This window comes from Bemisia tabaci, unplaced genomic scaffold (assembly GCF_918797505.1).
Source record: "Bemisia tabaci unplaced genomic scaffold, PGI_BMITA_v3".
Classification (NCBI taxonomy): Eukaryota; Metazoa; Arthropoda; class Insecta; order Hemiptera; family Aleyrodidae; genus Bemisia; species Bemisia tabaci.
In genome coordinates, this window is record NW_027311734.1 from 702293 (window position 1) to 723009 (window position 20717).

The 20717-nt window shown below is 40.0% G+C and overlaps 2 protein-coding genes across 7 annotated transcripts in view; both read right to left on the reverse strand.

Moving 5' to 3' along the window:
• Positions 1 to 483: 483 nt before the first annotated feature.
• Positions 484 to 7343, reverse strand: LOC109043038 (uncharacterized). 2 transcript variants are annotated; one of them, XM_072305633.1, is made up of 3 exons: positions 6160 to 7343; positions 5035 to 5146; positions 484 to 4135 (listed from the first exon to the last, which is right to left on the reverse strand). In XM_072305633.1, the coding sequence occupies exons 1-3, from the start codon at positions 6160 to 6162 to the stop codon at positions 2811 to 2813; spliced, it is 1440 nt and encodes a 479-aa protein (XP_072161734.1). In that variant the 5' UTR covers positions 6163 to 7343; the 3' UTR covers positions 484 to 2810. The 2 variants fall into 2 exon arrangements, with proteins under 2 accessions (XP_072161734.1, XP_018915611.2); XM_019060066.2 differs by having other exon boundaries at positions 5697 to 7338.
• A 1539-nt stretch (positions 7344 to 8882) lies between these two features.
• Positions 8883 to 20717, reverse strand: part of LOC109043025 (uncharacterized) — a 90532-nt gene continuing 78697 nt past the window's right edge. For all 5 annotated transcript variants that reach the window (XM_019060046.2, XM_019060049.2, XM_019060047.2 and 2 more), the window contains one exon: positions 8883 to 16808. In XM_019060046.2, coding sequence (XP_018915591.2) covers positions 16041 to 16808 — 768 coding nt within the window. In that variant the 3' untranslated portion in view covers positions 8883 to 16040. The remainder of the gene's footprint in view (positions 16809 to 20717) is intronic.

The window sequence follows — 20717 nt, forward strand, 5'->3', positions numbered from 1 at the left end:
CTGCAAAGTTGAAGGCGCGATGGCGCGACGCGTGAACTCGCAATGATCCCCTCTGTGGGTTGCCAATGAGGTATCGTTGCGATTTTTCAAGAGAGCGAAAAAACTATTTTCATTCCTCATCTTTGGAAGGTAGAAGGGAAACTATTTCTTTAAGATATCAAGGATAGTATGTTGTTTAAGACTATCATTTTGAATAATATTCTCGTCCGTTAGGAGAGATGACCGAGAAACCGGGGACCGAGGAACTATTTAGATTTAAATAATCAACAAATCTGGATCAATTGGAGTTAAAATCATGAGGGTGGTAAGCATAACGGAGGTATTTACGTTTTTTGAATTAAAATTTCTACCTGCTATAACTGATTAGAACTTGACTTATAGAACTATGGTCCTGGTCCAACACTTAATTAAAAAATACGTGGTTGTTAATTACTATGTCTCAAACTTATTTTTTGCCGATTTTAACTAAATAAAGACTCAAAATAGAGTTTAACAGGACTGTGTACTTTACTTTGCCTCTTGATAGACGGTTCAGTGCTATCATAAAGTCATGAAGAAAGCTCTAAAATCAATGAAAATTAAGAAAAGACGGAAGATTAGGAAATGAACAATGAACAGTCACTCTACCATAAGTTTTAATTCCTCTATATTTACTCTCTCTCTCTTTTCTTACATTCTGAAAAATATTAATTCGGGAATGCTACCTATCTACAGATGTGTGGTGTTAGTTTTAATCAAACATACTGATTTAATGACAAAAATATCTAGAATCATTATAACATAATAATTATTAAAGTTGCCTGAAAAGAGATTCCCAGGAAATATCACAGCCTTGTTATATATATAATATTTGAACTACATTTTACATTAGGAAATAAAGTTTCTGGCTCAGTTTAGACACAACGCTTTCATTTTTGCATCCGCCACACACACAACTTCTGGGCAGATTTCGTCACCTTCCAGGCAAAGTATCACAAGCGCCATGCGACGTTTAAAAATTTCCGCCGCCATTTTATTTCTTTACTGAGAAATTGTTGGTTGAATCTGTTTGGAAATTTCACTAAATTTTATCCGCAGCACAAAGAAAATTCAGTGAAATTTTCGGACAGCTTCGTTGAACAATTTTTCTGTAAAAAAATAAAATGGCGGCGGAAATTTTTAAACGTCGCATGGCGCTTGTGATACTTTGCCTGGAAGGTGACGATTTAGTTACATCAAAACGTTATGATTACTTTGACCATCAATGTCGTTTCTCGTTTGATGCCCGCTCGTTAATTGTGAGCTAAATAATGTACATGTGTAATTGGACAACATTTTACAATTAGGGACTACAATTTCAGGCTCATCCATTAAAACACCAGCCTGCAAAGGGAAACTTATGGTACAAATCCTGTTTCTAACATATGTCAGAAATTGTAGCTCCTAATTGTAAAATGCCGTCCAATTGAACATCGTTTCATTCCGCACTTCCTTGCGACCTGTTAAAAATGAAGAGCAATGATCCGTCTCTTATGAGGAGAGAAACAGACGTCAGGGCCGGATTAAGGGGGTGGCCACATGGGCCGCGGCCCATGGCGGCAAATCTAGGAGGCGGAAAATTTTGCAATTTTTTTAAATGTAGGTATAAAAAAAAATCGGATTTAGAAAAAAATTACAAACAAAATCTCTCATTTCCTGAGAGTATAGTAATTTGTAATTTTGTCGTCTTTCGGTGATACAAGAGACAGCACCTTTAATTAGTCGAGTTAAGAGAGAGACCAAATACGCAATTCGGCAAGGAACGGAGCGACTGAGAGAGAAATGATGACGAGGACTTGAGATGAAAAGGAGAAGCGAGAAGCCCTCGGCGCGGCGGTTGGCATGTAACACATATTAGCGCCTACATGCCTACAAGAATGCACGAATACTTCACGCATTGCGCCTAACACAGTGCGGTCAGCGTGAAACGCATAGCGCCTACAGGACTGCGTGAGAACTTCACGCATTGCGTCAAACACAGTGCGGTCAGCGTGAAACGCATAGCGCCTACAAGACTGCGTGAATACTTCACGCATTGCGTCAAACACGGTGCGGTTTGCGCGGCGCGGCGGCGGAAGTTAAAATCATTAAACCACATTTATGTTTGTTCTTTCATAATTTTTTCGTTCATTTCTTATGAATGGAAGGCCTTGTCCACGCAGAGATAGGTTTACGAAACTTAACGTTCGCGCAAAGTTCGGTGAATTCTTGCTAGTAGTGTTGACAGGGCTTTCCCAAAAAATGTGTCCAACACGAGTAAACGCGTCTTATGCACCCCACCTCCGCTGGCACGTTCACTTGGTGGTTTTTATTGATGTTTCCAAACGAATGAGAAGGGGGCGGCAAAATATAGGCGGCTCATGGGCGGCAAGTAGGTAAATCCGCCAAATCCGGCCCTGACAGACGTCAAAGGAAAAGAACACTTTCTTCCTCTCGTCCTAATTTTAATGTGCCTAGGAGGTCATCAAAGCGTTATTCAACTAACGATAACGATAATAACGATGTAACGACATCTAATGATTTATTGGTAGCTATTATATTTATCTCACTATCAGCCAGCAGGTGTGAAACCCCATCATTGTTGATCGAAAAAATCGAAACGCCTTGCTGCAACTAAACCTGCTCAGTAGCCATGCGTGCTGCAGACGCAAAAATGGAGGCGTTCTTAATGTTCCCCGCTCACGGAGCGATGCGACTACGCAAACTTTCGCGGATACAATTTCCGCTCTAAACTTTCTCACAGTCGAGACATTAATCCCAATCTTTAGTATACCTAAGGGAAGAATGGTGATTCAGGGCTGGGACGCGGCCGTATTCAGATGAGGTGTAGAGGCGCGCGTCATGATGGTACGTTTTGGTTTTTTCGTCCAGCCATCCCAGGGCCAAGTGTTGCGCGTCCATGCCTCCGGTGTCCACGGTCCTTGTTCCCGCCATTCCATCGGCCGCTGTGATATGTCATCTTTACGGGTTCGTGGATACTGCGTCGTCGTCCTCTCCACCCGCGTCGTCGCCCTCTCCACCCGCGTCGTCTTCCTCTCCACCCGCGTCTCTCGGTTCGTGGTCCTCCACGCCAGCGTGGACTTAGGTTCCTGGCCCTCGCTTTTCCGCGAAGGGCTTGCCTCGCTAACCCCCTCCTTCTTCAGTTTCTCTGCTCTCCTCTCCTGAGCCAATCTTTGTCGCAACCCATTTCTGATTCTCCTCTTCGCCAGTTTTCGTGCTCTCTTAATGTCTTTTTGATCCCATGGTCGCTGTACGTATCTCCTGCGGTCCCATGATCGTTGTTCTTCGTTCCCCCGGTCCCACGGCCGCTCTGGTCTATCCCTCTGGCTCCTCGGTCGCTGTGGTTCATCCTCTCTGCTCCATGGTTGCCGTGGTTCTTCTCGCCGGCCCCATGATCGTTGTGCTTGTCCCGTTCGACCCGGCATTCGTTGTGGTTCATCCCTGTGGTCCCACGGTCGTTGTGGTTCATCCCTCCCGCTCCATGGTTGTCGCGGTTCGTTCCTCCGGTTCCATGGTTGCTGTGGTTCATCCCTCCTGCTCCATGGTTGCCGTGGTTCATCTCTACTGCTCCATGGTTGCCGTGGTTCGTCCCTCCGGTTCCATGGTTGCCGTGGTTCGTCTCTCTGGCTCCATGGTTGCCGTGGTTCATCCCTGCGGTCCCACGGTTGCTGTGGTTCATCCCTCGGACTCCATGGTTGCCGTGGTTCATCTCTCCTGCTCCATGGTTGCCGTGGTTCGTCCCTCTGGCTCCACGATCGCCGTGGATCGTCTTCTCGGCTTCGTGATCCTCGTCCATCCCTTCCACGTTCCCAAGGCCCCCGTGGTACCTCCTTCTGGTTCCGAGATCGTCGCAAGTCATCGTTCCCAAATTCTCCACGCTGCCGTGCTCGTTTTCCAGGTCTTCCCCTCGGTTTTCTGCGTCGTCCCGAGTCCTTCGTTCGCGGTGGTGGGTGTCGTCGGAGCCCATCCCGCTCTCGAGCTCTTTGACGGCGTGATTTCCGCGGTGCTTCAGGCTCCTCCTGCAGCAAGTACCACGGCTCATAAGGGTGTTCTTCAGGGAAGGTTATGACATCTTTTCTCAAATCATCTCGCGAGGATACTATGCTGGACCATACGTCTGTAAATGAACGTAAAGGACAAGAATATTTAAATAATGACGTGTCACAAAGAGATACTTTACCATTCGCGCATTATAAGGTATCCTGTCAGTAGTTAAGTATGGAAATTAATAGAAATAGATAAAGAATGAAAGAATTTGAACGGGAGAGCTGAGTTGTGGGAGAGCGAGTAGATAAGTAAGTAAAAAGATTTGGAAACGGAGAATGTATATTGAAGTAAGAGAGCACAGACCACAGAATATCATAAAGAGTTGCACAATTGTCAGATTTTTGAGAGGGAACACGGGTCTGGGGTGAAGAAGACCAAAATGAGAGTAACGTGAGTCACAGGTCTGAGATCCAAAAAAGACCTCGAAAAATAGGCAGCACATGCTTATACTGGGTGATCCAGGGTTAAACGGCCAGACTGCAGGAGCGTGATTTATGGGTCAAAATAAGGCTTTTTTGTCGTATAAAGTTTTTTCTGAAAGTGTCCCATGTTGGAGCTAGCCCCCCCCCCCCAAAAAAAAAATCGGAAAATAAATCGTTTTTCCTGAATTTTGGCAACGGTTTGGAGCCTAATCTCATTTTTATGCCCTGAATTCATAAATTAATAAAACATATCGAAATCTCAATTTAAAAAAGGGGTTTGGGGATGTTTCTTCTCCTGCAGTCTGGCCGTTCAACCCTGGATCACCCTGTATAGCCTTGCCGACGTCACTGATAGTGGGACAACAAGACTATTCGTGATTGGCTGACTATAATCTATGTAGCTATCAGCTGAAATACAATAGAACTCACCAAAATTTATTTTGCCAAGTACTCATATGTACATTTTCAGTTAATTTTTACCCCCCTCTCCTTTTTAGTATTTACAATAGAGGTGTGATGCGAGATAAAGATAAAAGTAAGTACTTACCTGGCGGTATGAGTGATGGATTTTCAGTTTTCCTAGGAACATTTGGTATTTTAATTTTGCTATCAGACGCAAAGTTGTTCGAAAATTTTAATCCATTATTGCCATGTTTGATCTATTCACCGAATAAAGCAAGAAAGAGGAGAAATGAGAAACGATTTGGTTAGAAAATTGAAAAATACTTGCTCTTTTTGTAAAAGTAAAATCTGATAAGAGTTTGGTGAAAGCCATTGGGATGAGCCTTTTAAAATTGCAATTTAGTCCCTGCTTTAGGTACCTATTATTCTTCCATACGTTTTCAAAGATGCAGACTGGGGTGAAACCATTACGTCTTCATGTCTGAGACTGCAGGAGTGCAGGCTAAAAACTGTAGCTGTTTGTAGACATGCGCACGAAATACACGCAGGTTTAATTCTCCTTCAAAACGTCAAGTAGGCAATTGCGCATATTTTATCGTTGGAATAGCTACCTCAAATCTCTCAGGGGTTCTTACACCCCAAAAATTTTATATACACTGCGCTGAGACTGGTGTAATCCCATTCAATCATATAAACTAATCGAACTAATTGCTACGTGAGGATTATCGATTATACATCGTTTGCAAATAGAATCTGCACACTCAGCAGTTGAAAAAAATACTTATCTGATGAAATGCATTTACAAACCTCAAATGGATGGTCATGAGCAAATTTAGAGAATTCACTGCGGAGTTCTGGTTCCTCTGATAATAGGGTCATTTTTTTCTGTGCCTTTTTGGCAAAAATAATACTAAACGTCTGAGACAATAAGCATATGCAGGAAATCAAGCATATGCTTTGAAACGTCCTCTGAATCATAACTAGAAATATTTATTTGGTTAAACAAGGGAATTATTTTGCGGAGAACTGTAAAATAGGGGGTGCAAACAGCTAACACAAAATCTGTTGGCAGGTACGTTTTGTTGATTACATCACAATCAACTTTATAGAAAAAGCCAAATGTTACATCCGCATAGCATAATCAAGAAGGCCGATACGAAATTGTATTTCTCGATCCATTATCATCTGCAGTAGTGTCATCAGAGAGGATCTGTGATCAAATAGGATCCTCATAGGAGGATATTTCAAATGTAGGTCGCACCCTTCTCACCATGCTGAAACTTGACGAAAAATGACAAAGCTGCTTAGGGGCCAATTTTTCATTGTATGCGGGATCAAATGTTCAGACCCAACTAGCCTCACTTCTTTAGACGATGCAATATTAGAGAACTTATTCACATTCACATTTGATCAAGACACTTGAAACAACCGAAAACCGCAACACGTTTAAGAAGAGGGGGGAGGTAAGTTGGTGTATCATCCGACCGAAAAAGAACCTATCACTATACTCGAAAATATACGAACCTTTTTCTACATTCTCTCCTGAGTCTCAACTCTTAAGATTTTTAACGGTCGTATATGTACGTAAAAAGTGTATATAGACAATGCATATAAAAGTAGCACGACTCATTGTCAGATAGCACCATCGAACCTCGTCACTTGTTAATCATTTTGATCGTTTTCTCGGGTGTGCAAGAACGTCAAGCTTCCAATTTTGTTTTTCCATTATCAATTTCTATTTTAATGACATTGATAAACGTAAAACATTGATATTACACTGCACAGCTGAATGATTGTCATTACTAACTTCCTAGAGTTACTTTGTAAGTAAATGAGTGAGGTTTTGAGTCATATGTGACTGACTAGAGACTGGACAGTTGCTATACAGAAGGGTAAAGTGCGGAGAGGGTGGCTTAACTGCGTCGCAAAATTTTATTTGACAATTTGTTCATTTCGACCTTTGGACGGTCGTAAATTCTAAAGAAATTTTTTTAGAACATGTTCGATTTTGAACATACACCTATACTTAGGAATAAAAAAAAAGTTGTCAAAATGTAGTAAGAATAAGTAACGATGCTGTTAAGCCCCTCTCGCTGTTTGTTGTCTGTTAGGTTCTCTTCTATGCAAGAAAGAACTACATATCCTTGGTTCATTTTACAAACAAAGCACGTGAAATTAGTTTTCCAATGCAGATAAGTGCTTTGGTGCTTTTTATAATCTTTTATTCAAAAAAATATTGGTGTCCACTTTACAGCTAATATCAATTTCTGATTCTACCGGATTCAAGTAACCATAAAATTATATGATCATTAGTCTTTATGAAACTTTCAATTTTGACTCCTTCCTTTAAAAGTTGCTATTTTACTTGGGTCATTTTCGGTTCTGGTATGATGAGGAAATTTACTTTGACATGAAGGTACCTGGCATCCCACAAGCTGTCTGGTGGAAAGTACGTCTGCACAAAATTGATACTTAAGAGGTGTCGTTTAGTTATATTTCCTCAATCAAGGATCATTATTTTAAAGTCGCTTTTCTCTAAATTTTTTTATACTTAAATATTTAACAAATATTTATTGGATCAGAGAAAAATTATGATCAATGCCTGCGGCAAAATATAATATGCTTTTTTGGTGTGGTTAATAAATTATAGTAATAGCTAAAGTCGAAATTATAAAAATTAAGCTCAAAAGTTCAAGGGCTCCATGGGATGTTTGACCTTACTCTAAACGGTGATATGGACCAAAAAAGGGTTCCTGTGTGCCTCTTTGCATTAGCAGAAAACATTCAGATTTTTGGGGGGAGAAAGGGGGGCGTAATACAGTAATTGTAATAATTTGACTTCTCCCGAAGAATTGTGCCTATTATGCGTCTCGGTTCTTGAAATCAGTCTTTTTTGTACCCTGGTAAAAATTGGCAGTAGAATCTGTGTTCCAAAATATCATAGACCTACGGCCGGCTGTAAGATTTCCAATAGCTTCTATAGCTGGCTACACAATTTCTTATAGCCTTTTATAGTCGAACTAAGCAACTCACAGTCAGGCGATAAAGTGTATGCTAAACGTCACTAATTACGGATGTTAGGACTTTGTGAGTTTTTGGACCACTGCTCTCTTTTTGGGCCGTAGTATCTTGATTTATTTAGCGAGGAAAGCTCCGTACTTTTGATGGATGCGTGGATGCCTGCCATTCCTCATATATTAGAGCGCCGTCAGTCTCGCATGATACTGTGCAATACCTCTGGTGTGAAATAGTTGCTTCAAGCGCCGTGGCACGCTGCGGTGCGGCAGGCGGGCACTCGCCACTCGGGCAGCCAGCGCGAAACGCGCATTGGCGCCTACAAACCTAACAGGGATACTTCACGCGTTGCGCAATGCGTGAAGTATCCCCGTTAGGTTTGTAGGCGCCAGTGCGTCGCCGCTGCTCCGCTTTGTGTTAGGCTCTAATATTTAATCTGGCGGAGCCAGCGTTATTCAACTCATGATTTTGAAATTTTTGCACATCCTGTATGGATTATTCTCGTTTTAATTGATGAAAAAAAAATATGTATTAAAGGAAAATACAACGTGTGTTTTGTAAATATTAAGGTGGTTCCGTATCAAACTTAATGATTTCCAAAGCACACGAATTTCTACACGATTTCTTATAGCCTTTTATAATCGATGGCGAAAAAGCAACAGCCAGGCGATAAAGTGTAAAGCCCGGCTATTGGAACTATAGCCCGGCTGCTTAATTTTTTATCGCTTCGTATAGCCCGGCCGTATGATTTTCTCCGCATTCTACAGCCAGCTATATGATTTTCTGTAGCCTTCTTTAGCCGGCTATAAGAATTCCTATGGTATTTTGAAACGCAGCTCTTATCGCCAATTTTTACCAGGGTACATCATGTTGTGCGGCAAATTTGGCCTCGTTGAGGTGTTCATCATGCATTTAAGATGCTTTTTATGTTGCACAGATAAAGGGATTACACAGTCATACTTAGAAAATAAGGCAAACTTAAACGGAACACAATTCACTCAATTTATTCAGGACTTTTTTTTTACAAAATAATACAACCTTAAAACATAACACGGTTAAACTTATGTACATTAATGACTATATACATAATCTTTAGTGCGGTAAGTATTACGATTATCAGTCTTGTATCGTTCACAGTCAGGCCATGTCTATTTACATGTATTTGGTTGACCTTTCCGTGGACGGCTTTATTTTCATAAACTACAAACCGAAAATTTTGGAGATGGGACTCACGTAATAAATTGACAGGACCAGCCATCATTAAAGAAAAAAAGACAAATTCAATAATTGATCCTGACAATAAGTTTTGCAAATACAAAAACTCTCGGTGGAATATTACGCACAGTCAGAAAATTTCATTTTTTTCCTTTTTTGGTAATTTTATCGTTTTGGTTTAGGGAACAAAATTTTCATTCTTTAATTTTGTGAAAATAATCATACAGTTATTCTTACATGAATATTTCGTTCAAAATTCACAGTGAGGAAAAATGGAGCATATCCAAGAATATTTCATGTAGCTTAAGATTTCAATTGGACGCAATATGTTTTTCCTGAACCAGCAGGTGATGACACAAAAAGGACGTGCATTTGAGATTGTTTTTCTTGTAGGAGTTACTCTGTCGAAAGGAGCGATTTAATTTATTTGCGTTTAATTACCAAATGAACTTTAAGAAAATTTGACCAGAAGAGGGTCATGATTATAACTATTACTAAGGTAGACTTCAGATAGAGTATGAGAACTTTCTATTACGGCCTGGACATGCAGTGTTTTCTGAGCAGATTTTATCAGAGTGGCTTTGCACCTATTCGGAATCGACACGATGAAGTGCTTGAGAAAACCCTGCGTATAACGAGTAATCGAGCACTTGGAATTTTTATGTTGAGATCTTGTAGGTTGAAACTTAAGTTCCTAGATGACAAATACATTGGGAGCAAAACTTTGAAAAGCTTTGTTTACAACTGCTTGTTGCGAATCATAAGAGAGCGAGACGCGTCGACAATGACGCAGGACACTTTTCATAAGATAAGCGAGCCATGTATCGAATCGATGGTAAAACGGGAAAACATACATCGCCGTTTGCAAAGTCGCGGAACTATCATCCATAAAAAATTCTCAGGGAAAACCGAAAATCATTATAGCGCGAGATTCCGCATGACATTTCTCCGCTTTGTCAAAAATATTCTCTGAAAATTGTACGAAAAAATAGTAAGCAATAATTCTCTCGGAAAAATGAGGTATGAGTGGAGATTTTGAAATATGGACATGTCAATAATGTTTCTCCAGTTGCACTGTCGATATGGTACAGTATAATTTTTTGGCGCCCTTGTATATAATAGCCCTCGTATTTCCTCTGATTTACAATGAAATATGAACAATTATCGCATAATAAATATCCACGGTTTAAATTGAGGTAAAAAAAAAATGAGCTGAATTTTTGCCTTTTTTAGTTGGATAGTTCCTGTGTTTACTTTAATCTTAAGAAATTTCCTCTTCGTTCGTGAGCATTCCTAGCGTGTTAATTAAGCATCGAAGTAAGCGCGGTCTATATATTTGGCGCACACGCGAGAACCTCGGCGAGCAGTTAGTGGATGTCGTGAGTGGTGTTTTGAAATGCTGAGTTTAATTGCAACAAGAGTCGATGTGTACCCCTCTTTTCCAGAGCCCAATTTACGAAATTGAACATTGCAACGAAACTAGTGGTTCATATTTTGGTTTGCGGCCGGATTTTTTTGACCGAGTTACATATGGACCGCGTTAAGCAGAAAGGCACCAAGCCACATCAGCTATTGCCAAATTTAGCTGGGCAATTTAATTTATTACATGATAACGGTGAAGCGGATTTGTTTAAAAATTTCAGTGAATTTTCTGCATGTTACTAGGCAAATCCCCTAAAATTTTCAAAAAAATTCGCACAAATGTTCTCTTGTAGAAGATTAAATACTTCAGTTAAATGTGGCAACAGCCGATGTGGCTTGGTTCCTTTCTGTTAAACGCGGTCCATATAATCGGGAGATTATTCACTTGAGGTTTTTCTCTTCCGTTTATTTTTTCGCGCAGCGTGAGAGAGAAATTAGACCTATCCGAGTTCGGGTTAAATACCTACGAAATTTTGTATTTTCAAAAGTAGATATTCTGTATGTGAAAATTTAACAGTAATTTTGTCTTATTCGTAGTCGTTTTTCAAAAGTTAAACCAATGAAGCTCAATGTAAACGGGCAGCAATAATTATTTTTGCACGAACCGGAAAAAAACAATTGAGAAATGCGTTAAAGAAATTAGATTCAGTGTCGCAAGAAAAACGGTAACTTCCAAAGTTTCTTGGCGCGCTGAGAGACACTCTTGTTGAAATATGGAGGTGATCTATACGCAATGCCGTAGAAAATGTTAACTGTAACCACGATATGTATAGTTGTCGTGATATAATTTTTCTGGTTGTGCTTTAAAATCGTTTGTTTTTGCTATTAAACTTTTTCTGTGTAAAACTTAGGCAATATTTCTCACAGTAGCAGGTAATTTTTCGAGTGCGATGACCTAATTCGAGTTTTTTCCCCTCAGAGAGTGAGCAACCGGTTGGATAAAAAGTGAACGCCGTGTGTACCTATTTGTATAACATGGAATGTTAGTTTTTATGAAGATAAACTTTCGAACGCGATTACGCATCAAAAAAGTACTTGCTAGGCAAAAACCACGTATTCGTGTTGGGTTTTAGTTAGACTTACGCGGTTTAACCCGACAAAGTAGATTAATCGGGCGATTAACGCCAGAAATTGAAGCGCTTGCCGGTCTGAGCCGAAATCGGCGAATATTGCGGAAACTTAAATTAAATTTAATCAAAGTTGGATTTCTGGAGGATGTGACACGCGGGTGTCGGAAAACTTTGCCAACCCTCGTTGCCGTTTAACACATGGTTCAGTTTTACATCGTGCAGTTAAATTTACTTTCATTTGAAATATGGCAACGTTTTTGCCATCCAAATCGACTTCAGACGTTAACTCTCAAGCATAGCCGAGAAATATTCCACGTAATTACCTCTAACGAGATGGATCGTTTACTAGCTGCAATGAATTTGGATGTTATTTGTGCTAAAAGGGACTATGTGTACAGGGTTTGCGCAGAACATAGTTCCTTTTACCATAAATACAACCATTTGGATGAGGGGAAAGGTGCGTGCTGCTCCAACGCAAATTTAAATCCCATATGCGATTTTTAGATAATATCAAGTATGATCAACGGTCCTTGATCTCGAGGTGTAATAAATGCAGTGTGAGGGCTTAAATCCTGTTAAAGGATAATTCTTTTAAGTTAACAAGTTTTTCACGCGTCTTAGAAGGAGTCTAGAACTATGCTGATGGCTGTAAGTCACGTTTATTATTTATTTGTCTGTATTTCTGGCCATTAAAAATAGTTTTACGCGCACTGGAAAAAAAAAGTAGCTTGGATCTCTTAATAATATATTAACAAGAGAAAATACTCTTGGTTCGATCCGATGTTTTCTTGCATCGAAGAGCCGAGCCTCTTGATTCAGGCAGATCTCCTTTTGATTCAAGCAAAAATTCCGATTGAATCAAGAGTTTTTTTTCTTGTCAATGTTTTTAAGAGTCTGGACTCTAGATCCAAGGGACTTTTTTTCCAGTGCAGCTCAAGCATCAGCCTGCCCCCGGAGATTTTGTTTCGATTAAGTTCATTTAATTCAAAACATACTCTTTCGTAGAGATAAAACAGCGATTAAAGACAATATAATCACGTAAAATAATCTGCATCGGCATTTGGAGATTTAAAAGGAAACATTTTTAAGAGGTAAAACCGCTTGACAAAGGGTGATGGTTTACCGAGGGTGTACTTTGAATTTCCTGCAAATTAAACGAGAGGAGTTCCATACACGAGCCGAGATGAAATTAAACGACACATTGATGGAAAATTATATAATGGTCCCAAATAAGGAAGCCGAACTCGTCACGTTTCCTGAGCGTATATCCAATCGTACCCAAACACTCAACAAAATATCTTAGGGGTAGTCGTTTAAATTATTTATACTTAATTGGGCATTGCGAATAATCGACAGGGCTGCCGCGCCGAGAAACAACGCCGTATGGACTTTCGGATGTTGCCTAATTTACCCAGATAAAGTATGTATTTCAGAGAAAAGCTAAGAATTTTTTTCCTTTAGAATTTTAGGAACAATGAAACAAATTACTTAAGAGTAAAATTCCTTGAAAATTTAGAGGAAAAAATTTTAAAGTCTTCGAGACAATTCCCATTTTATCGGAAAAAATTTGGCAACGCACGGATGTTCATACGGCGTTGTTGCTTAGGATAGAGTTATCTAATTAGATCCGCGAGGGTGGATGGTTTCTGACGACCGCTTTAAGGAGCCTCCGGTTGTGTTCGGATCCTGAGAGAAGCCGCGGTACAGCAGATGGCGTAACGTAGCGCGGTTGACGTTACGTTGCCGCGTAGTGAGAAATAGCGTTAGGCTCATTAAGTGGATCAGCAGCGTGGATAATAGATTTAGCTACGAGGTTTGGACGCTTCGCCTGGCATTGACCGAAGCGACCGATTCATTTTGCACTGCAGTCTCTGGCTCGAGGGGTGAAGGATAATTGAATTTGATAACAGATGTTGTCGTCCGAATATCCACGATTTGACTCAATGTGCAATCGACGGATTGAAAAAGCTATTTGTGCTTCAAACGCTAAAAAAATAGTGATATGTAACGAGATTGGCGATTAATATAGTCGAAACGAATAAAATCCTCTCTGCGTGGCGCGAATAAAAAGTTTTTCACGTCATCGATGACAGTGGCGTGGCGTGCTTTACGATATATCGATTGATCTGCCATTTAAACCTATGTAAAAGGATCGATAAATAGGGTGTTTGCAGCGAACACCTTAATAATCGATTCTTTACCATAGCTTCAATACGGGCATATCGATAATCGATCATTTCCGCCTCGCCACTGATCGACAACTGTCTTTTACAAAAATACTGATATTGACTGTACAATTAGTGTAGTTTCTAACCGGAGAAGTGCTCATTTATCTCTAGCGCATGAGCTTGCTAGAGTAATAGAAACATGGTACGATGGCATCATAAAGTTTGTTGGTTTTTTTAAACGTAACGTAAACTAAATTATACACCTATAATCTGAATTTTCAAATCAAAACACGAGACTAGATGTTTTATAAACTAGAATTTTACAACATTCGATTGTAAGTCACTTGGAGTGGCAATGTTACTAATTAGCGCGGAATTGATTACCCTGAGATGAAAATTGCGAATACTTTCCTGCTTGATGAAGCATGTTAAAAGCAGTGGCGTGGCGTGCTTTGCGATCTATCGATATTTCCCCATTTGAAGCTGTGGTAAATAATCGATTTTTAAGATGTTCGCTGCGAACACCCTGTTTATCGATACTTTTCCATAGGTTTAAATGGCCGATCAATCGATATATCGCAAAGCACGCCACGCCACTGGTTAAAAGTGAGCTCACACATGAAATGAGACTTGCAACTAATGACACTCTTGCACGCAAGTCTTGAGGAGTCTCAAAGTTTTAACAGAACGATAAAAATGCTAATTAATTCGTACTTAATTAAATAATCAATTGATTGATTAATTAATAAATTAAACAAATCAGCAACATATACAACAACTGAATGACAAGGAAGAGCATTACAAGATTAGTATGACGTACAAATTATCAAAATTTCTCTCGGTTATCGATGAGTCTTAAATCGAATTATCTTCTTTAAAGTTACCTAATTATGTAAAGAATACAACTGAGAATTTTCAGCTTTAAACACAATCTAATAAGTTAAAAAATATGCACGGAAAGAAGTGTTTTAATTAGGGTAGTGCAATACTTCCTAGATTATCCTTTTTAAATTTCTGTATCTTTTTGAATAGCTTCTCTTTTTAAAATGCATTTTTGCTGGAAATTGACAATAAAGTAGTATCAGGCAAATAATGACAGAAAAGCCATTTTACATTAATGGAATTAAATTATGGTGGTTTCCCACTGAGTAGAGCAAAAATCATATGTTCAGTATTCTTGAGGCGATAGCTGGAAAAAGTATATTTGAGCACTGCTTGTTTGCTCCTAGTTGGAAGATTATAAATGCAGAATAAATTACAATAGAAAATAAACAATAAAGGCAATACTTCAAATATTTTGTGTGATAATCTCAATTGAACAATGACAGCTTATCCAATTTGAATGTTACTTAGAATCATATCTGGTGAGCGTCAAAAAATGAAAATACACAGAAGATAGTGGAAAATGCAGAATGTGACATTTCTTGGCATGTTATGTGAATGTTTCCTCTCGATTCTCTACGATCTCATCTGGTAGTGGTGCACTCAGTATTATGTCGAGTGGGGCTGGTGCATGGGAGGCTCAGGTTTTTAAAATATTTAAATCTAAAATTTTAGTTTTACAAACACATCGAAGTTTGCAGCCTCCCTTTCCCAAAGAAGTATAACATTTCTCCATACTATCACATTTATTAAACAAAATTCTCCTATACGTCACGAGCAAATGTTTTTAGAGATCGGAACATACATAGATTCAACGATTCATGGCGGTAAACGAATAAAATTTTGTGCAGTGGCTTACCTATTTGACACCACTTGATAAATGCATCATAAAATCCAACGAAGTTTCACTTTCTGGCGTGAAACATAGGAAAACAGAGAACGAAACATTCTGCAAGACATTATGCATTTTTGTCTCCTTTTAAGATTTCCTCCATTTGTGCATTTCTTTACAGGCGGAAGCTGGGAAGGAGGTGACAACTACATCTTCCCTTTTCTCTTCCAAATAACTTCAGCGAAAAGAGGAAAAAATATCCGCCCAGCATGAAGTTGTTCGCATCGAAAAATAGGGTGTACACCCCCTAACGGCGACGCAACCCCACGATAAATTATTTCAAGAGCTGACTATGCTCTGTGGATTCAACCCGGCTCTCTGAGAACCGAGCACGGTTGACCATACCGATGAACCGGTGCCAACTTGACTTAATAAATCCAGGAACTTGATCGAATTTCACCATAAAACGGCGATTCAGGAGCTAAGCATCCGCGTCCGAACGAGGACCTCCAACAACCCGAGTTTCCCACTCGGCGAAACCCGGGAGTTAACGATTCCTCGACGGATCCACGTAGGCTAAACTAGAGTTCCTCTGGGCCTCACACTGGGCGCTGGAGATAATGTCATTGACCTTATTACTGATCACCCCGATCTCGGGGGTCGGCGATTCAGGAAGCTCCACTCCCCCGACCGCAGCGCCGTCTTCCGACACGCGGCAGGGTTTGGAACTAACGTCTACGGAGGTCGACGACGAGCTGATGTCTACGGAGGTCGAGGCCTCCAAGGTTGGCGCGGCGTCCTTCTGGCAGTTGCTGATGGCGACCGTCTCCTCGTAGGCCGGGGGGTCGCCCATCGGGCCCTGGTGGACGTCCGTGGCAGTGGTCTTGTGGACGGGGGCGAGTTTCGAAGGGACGACGGCGACGACGTTGTAGGAGCGGCTCGTGGTGGGCGCCTCGACGCTGCTGCACTCTGGCGCCGAACCGAGTTGCTTCCGGATCCCGCGGATGCTCTTGCGGAGCACCCTGCTCAGCGTGTTGTTGTTGCTGTTGTTCGGAGCGACGGTGTCTTCGCTGGGTTTGTCGCCGGTCTTCTTCGGGTCGTGGCTCGGGTCGGCGATGTTGACCCGCGCGGTGTCCTCCTTGGAGCTCACGCACTTGTCGATGAACGTGTAGTTCTGCAGGGGAAGGAGGGCCGCAGGGTTCAGCTTGATGGCGTCCTCGTAGCACGGGGGAACGTCCACGACCGTGGCGTAATCTGGCGGCTTCTCGAGCGAGAGGTCTGGACCTTCGAGCGACTCTACGTGCATACCCGCCTCCTGTAACAAAATGAATATTCGGATTAGTGTTTGTTCATTCCCACAGGAACAAAATTTGGCAATGAGAGAACTTGATTTGAATGCCCCTTGTCCCATCACACCAGGAGCGGGACGGGGGTTGATCAGTATAGCTGCTAAAGGATGGGCCTCTGAACTCTTGTAAAGAGCAGTAAAGACCAAATATTTAAAATCGAGTTATCTGTAAAACCCAACCTATAAATGAACTGAATGCCTCCTTTTAAACAGCAATTTTCGCCTTTCGAAGCTTGTGGGAAGAGCTTTGAGTGTGCAACAGTGGCAATTTTACACGTTGGCAACACGATTTTTCCTCCATTTAAATCCAACAAAAATATGGATTTTAGGTGAGGCAAGCAGCCTCACCGAGAATGGAATGTTTCATACACATGTAAATGGAGGAAAAACCGTGTTTTCAACGCTCAAAAATTGCCACTGGTGTGCAAACATTGACATCATTTTCAACAAAACAGCAGTAAGTCCACAATATCTCGCGAGAGATCTGTACTAACCGGCGTCTCGAGCAAAATGGTGCCATTCTCTGCCGTATAACTTACATTATTTTTTGGTATTTGTTGAAAACGTGACTAAGCAATGCATGCAGAAGATGACACACACGATTGTCTTGCCCAACATGAAATGAAAACGTCCCTTTTTCATAGTCAAAGTAAAATTTGTTGATTATTTACGGTTTTTTTTTTTTTTTTGTATTGAGAATTTTAAAACTAATTGATAAAAATTAATTGCTGTTACGCTGAAAAAATACCGCGGGACCAAGTTTCCGCATTTAAAGTAAAGAAGAAAAAGAAGTTCACTTTCTATCATTCATGAAACTAGACAGGACTCTGTGTTTAATCCACCACAATTATGTCTTTGCGAGCGGACGCAGCGATGCGACGCAGCATCGTAAGTAGCCCCTGGATACAACTATTCGTGCTCGATGGATGTCCGTGTTGCATATTGAACGAAATGAAGGCGTTTTGGCTTCCCATGCACCCGCGCTCAATGCGTGGCGCGATTAGTGCGCGCAGCAATATAGTGCAAGTCGCGAATAAAGCTCACTGTGTTTTGATGAGCAGAAAGGAGAAAGTACAATGAGCGATTCCCGTGAAAAAGAAATTACTCGCGAGCAATTTCAGGATAACTTTAGCCTAAGAGTCTTGACTTTACTGGCTTACTGAAAGGTATTACATTGATTCATTGGGATGGTTTTTATTGAGTAGGTTTTCAGTATTTTTTAAACTTTTATTTAGTATATCGTCAGTAATATTTGTTCAATATTTTACGAGTATTATTTGATATTTTAAGAAACATTATTTTAATGTTCATTCAAGATTTAGATGAAAATATTTTTTTTAAATATTAAACTAATGTTGAGAATATATCTAAATATTAAACAATACTTCATCAAAGAATATTTATATACATTTTTTTATTTAGCAAAAATGTCATACGACATACATGAACCAATTGGCAATATTGTGACAATGTTGGATAAATGAACTGTCTCGCCTGAGCGGATGGCGATAGGCCATTTTTAGCGCCCTTTTTATATGGTGCCCCGTACAACCACACAGTTTTTAGTGCGGCTCTCAAACTGTCACTGCATAGTAACTTGAAATTGTCTACTTTGTGATCGTTACAAGATCGCCTCGCCACTCTCTTAAAAAGTTTAATTGGTTGCCTATTTGCGATCTACCTCAGAACTAAGCCCGATTTAAGACGTTTGTCGCAAGTGGAGCTGCCAAATTTTAGTGCCTTATACGGTGTAACGGTTTAGTGCCTTTCCGTTAAATGTACTGGTGTCATAAAATTCATTTACCTCAGGGTGCAGGATTTTAATCATTTTGTCATTACGTGCCATAAAATAGACATAACTTGATTGAATGGATTTGCCCTTGGACCAACTTTATTGGTGCGCCTTGATTAATGTGTGGGCGATTTTTGCGAACCATTAAATGGCTTTAAAAGAGGCACCGATACACAAGTCGTTCAATATTCCTAAAAACTATTAATCTAAAATGGTCCATTCACAATCGTATTTTTGAACTTACGCAACTTTCACCTTCGTTTTGCATTGGAAACATGTACGGACCGAATTTAGCGAAATGAAAACAAGTGCCTAAATAAATTGCAATGCTGCTTGAAAAGAACGACTTACTCACCATCGCAAAAAAATCTGCGAAGTTAACTAGTTTATTTAACACTGGGAAAGGAATGAAATGGATAAAAAATAGCTCTGAAAGCTAGTTACGGACGTACGTTTTTTCTACACGGGAGAGGGGGGGGGGGGAGAATTTACACATATAACGGACATTGAACTAAACATACCATCAGAGAATTTTTACTATCCTCAGTTATTCAACCAGCACTGAATGATAGAGATGGCAGATGTTCCGGTATATAATTAAAAGAATCACAGTACTTCATAAAAGTGTGTCGCTTCCAAAACATTGTGGCTTTAAGGAACGCAAAAATGACGCACGGAGATACGTACATAATCTTTTTGGGGTATACATTCAATTTTAAATTTAGATACCCAATATTAACGTAAAAAAGAAGCTATTTTGCAACTTAAATCTATATTTGTATAATACGCAGGAGTATTTTCAAACCGCCTATCACTTTTTTCTCAACTCACGTTATATGTAGAGTAAAAAATCTTCAATGGAGGCCCGTGGAATTATGAGACAATAGAGCTAATTAAAGAGCAGAGAACAATAGGGAAGTGGACCTGTATGTTACGGACCGATATTTCACGCGGAAAAACCATGTATTTTTACTTTTAAATCGCATTAAATTCAATGGAAGAGTTATTCAACTGTTACGGATTGGTCTTGCGCTTATCCAAAACACACTCATCATTCACTCTCGATTTTGTTACCGTTAACTTTGATCAAATATTTGTATTAATCTTGAAAGTTCATGGAAGTTTATTCGGAATTTCTATGACGGAAGAAGAGGATTTCTTCCGGTTGCTAATTTGCCCACCTCGCTTTCAGCTTGAGCCTTAAGGTCATGGCATGGCTTTCCCTATTTCCTATATTCGATCATTGATACGACGTAATCGGGACCTGGAAATAAGATTCCGCGTCCGGACTTTTCATACGTTATATCAGCGATAGAGTAAAAATAGGGGAAAAGGTGCCACTATTTGTACGTTTTTTTAACTCTCACTCGTGTATGATGAAAGTAAATTATTATGATTATTTTTGCAGGAAAATGCGAAAATAAACTGCAGCGCACGGGTTTATTTTCCTCGTTGAAGTGCAGTGACACTGCTGCGAGATAATTTATGTGAGCGGAGATAATAATCAAGGTTCTCAGAGCTTTGAAGTTCATGAACAGGAAAAATATCTAAATACCCGTGATGTATATCTGTACGGCATTATTAAAAGATTTCCATTCTTGTTCCCCGTGATGGGCAAGCATCTCATACTTTAACAAATTACTATTGAGAATCCACTTTACTCTTAGGATTTGAGGAGACCATGCTCAACACGTTGTTCATCAATCATCATTTTGCGAAAAACAGCATTAATCTCTCAACTTAACTTTTGTCTCACCTGGTTACATTTTGATGACCAAAATGCGAAACCACGTATCACCGTTTGCAACGTTGCAGAATTTCTATCAAATTCCATTCTTTATTGAAAAGCTAGTCAACTTAATTTCTAAACAAACTACCTGCTTTTTCTTGTTTATTCGCAGAATACTTCGTAAAAATTTCCAAGAATATGGTTGACTTGTTTTTCTTTGAAAAAATAAAACGAGAGGAGAGATTTTGAAACACCGCAATTAAGATACGTAGTTTTCCACTTTAGTCATCAATTTCTCTGTGCGGTGTTCAGAATTAGAAAAAATTAGAAGTAGAAAAGAAGTTTAGAATCGAAA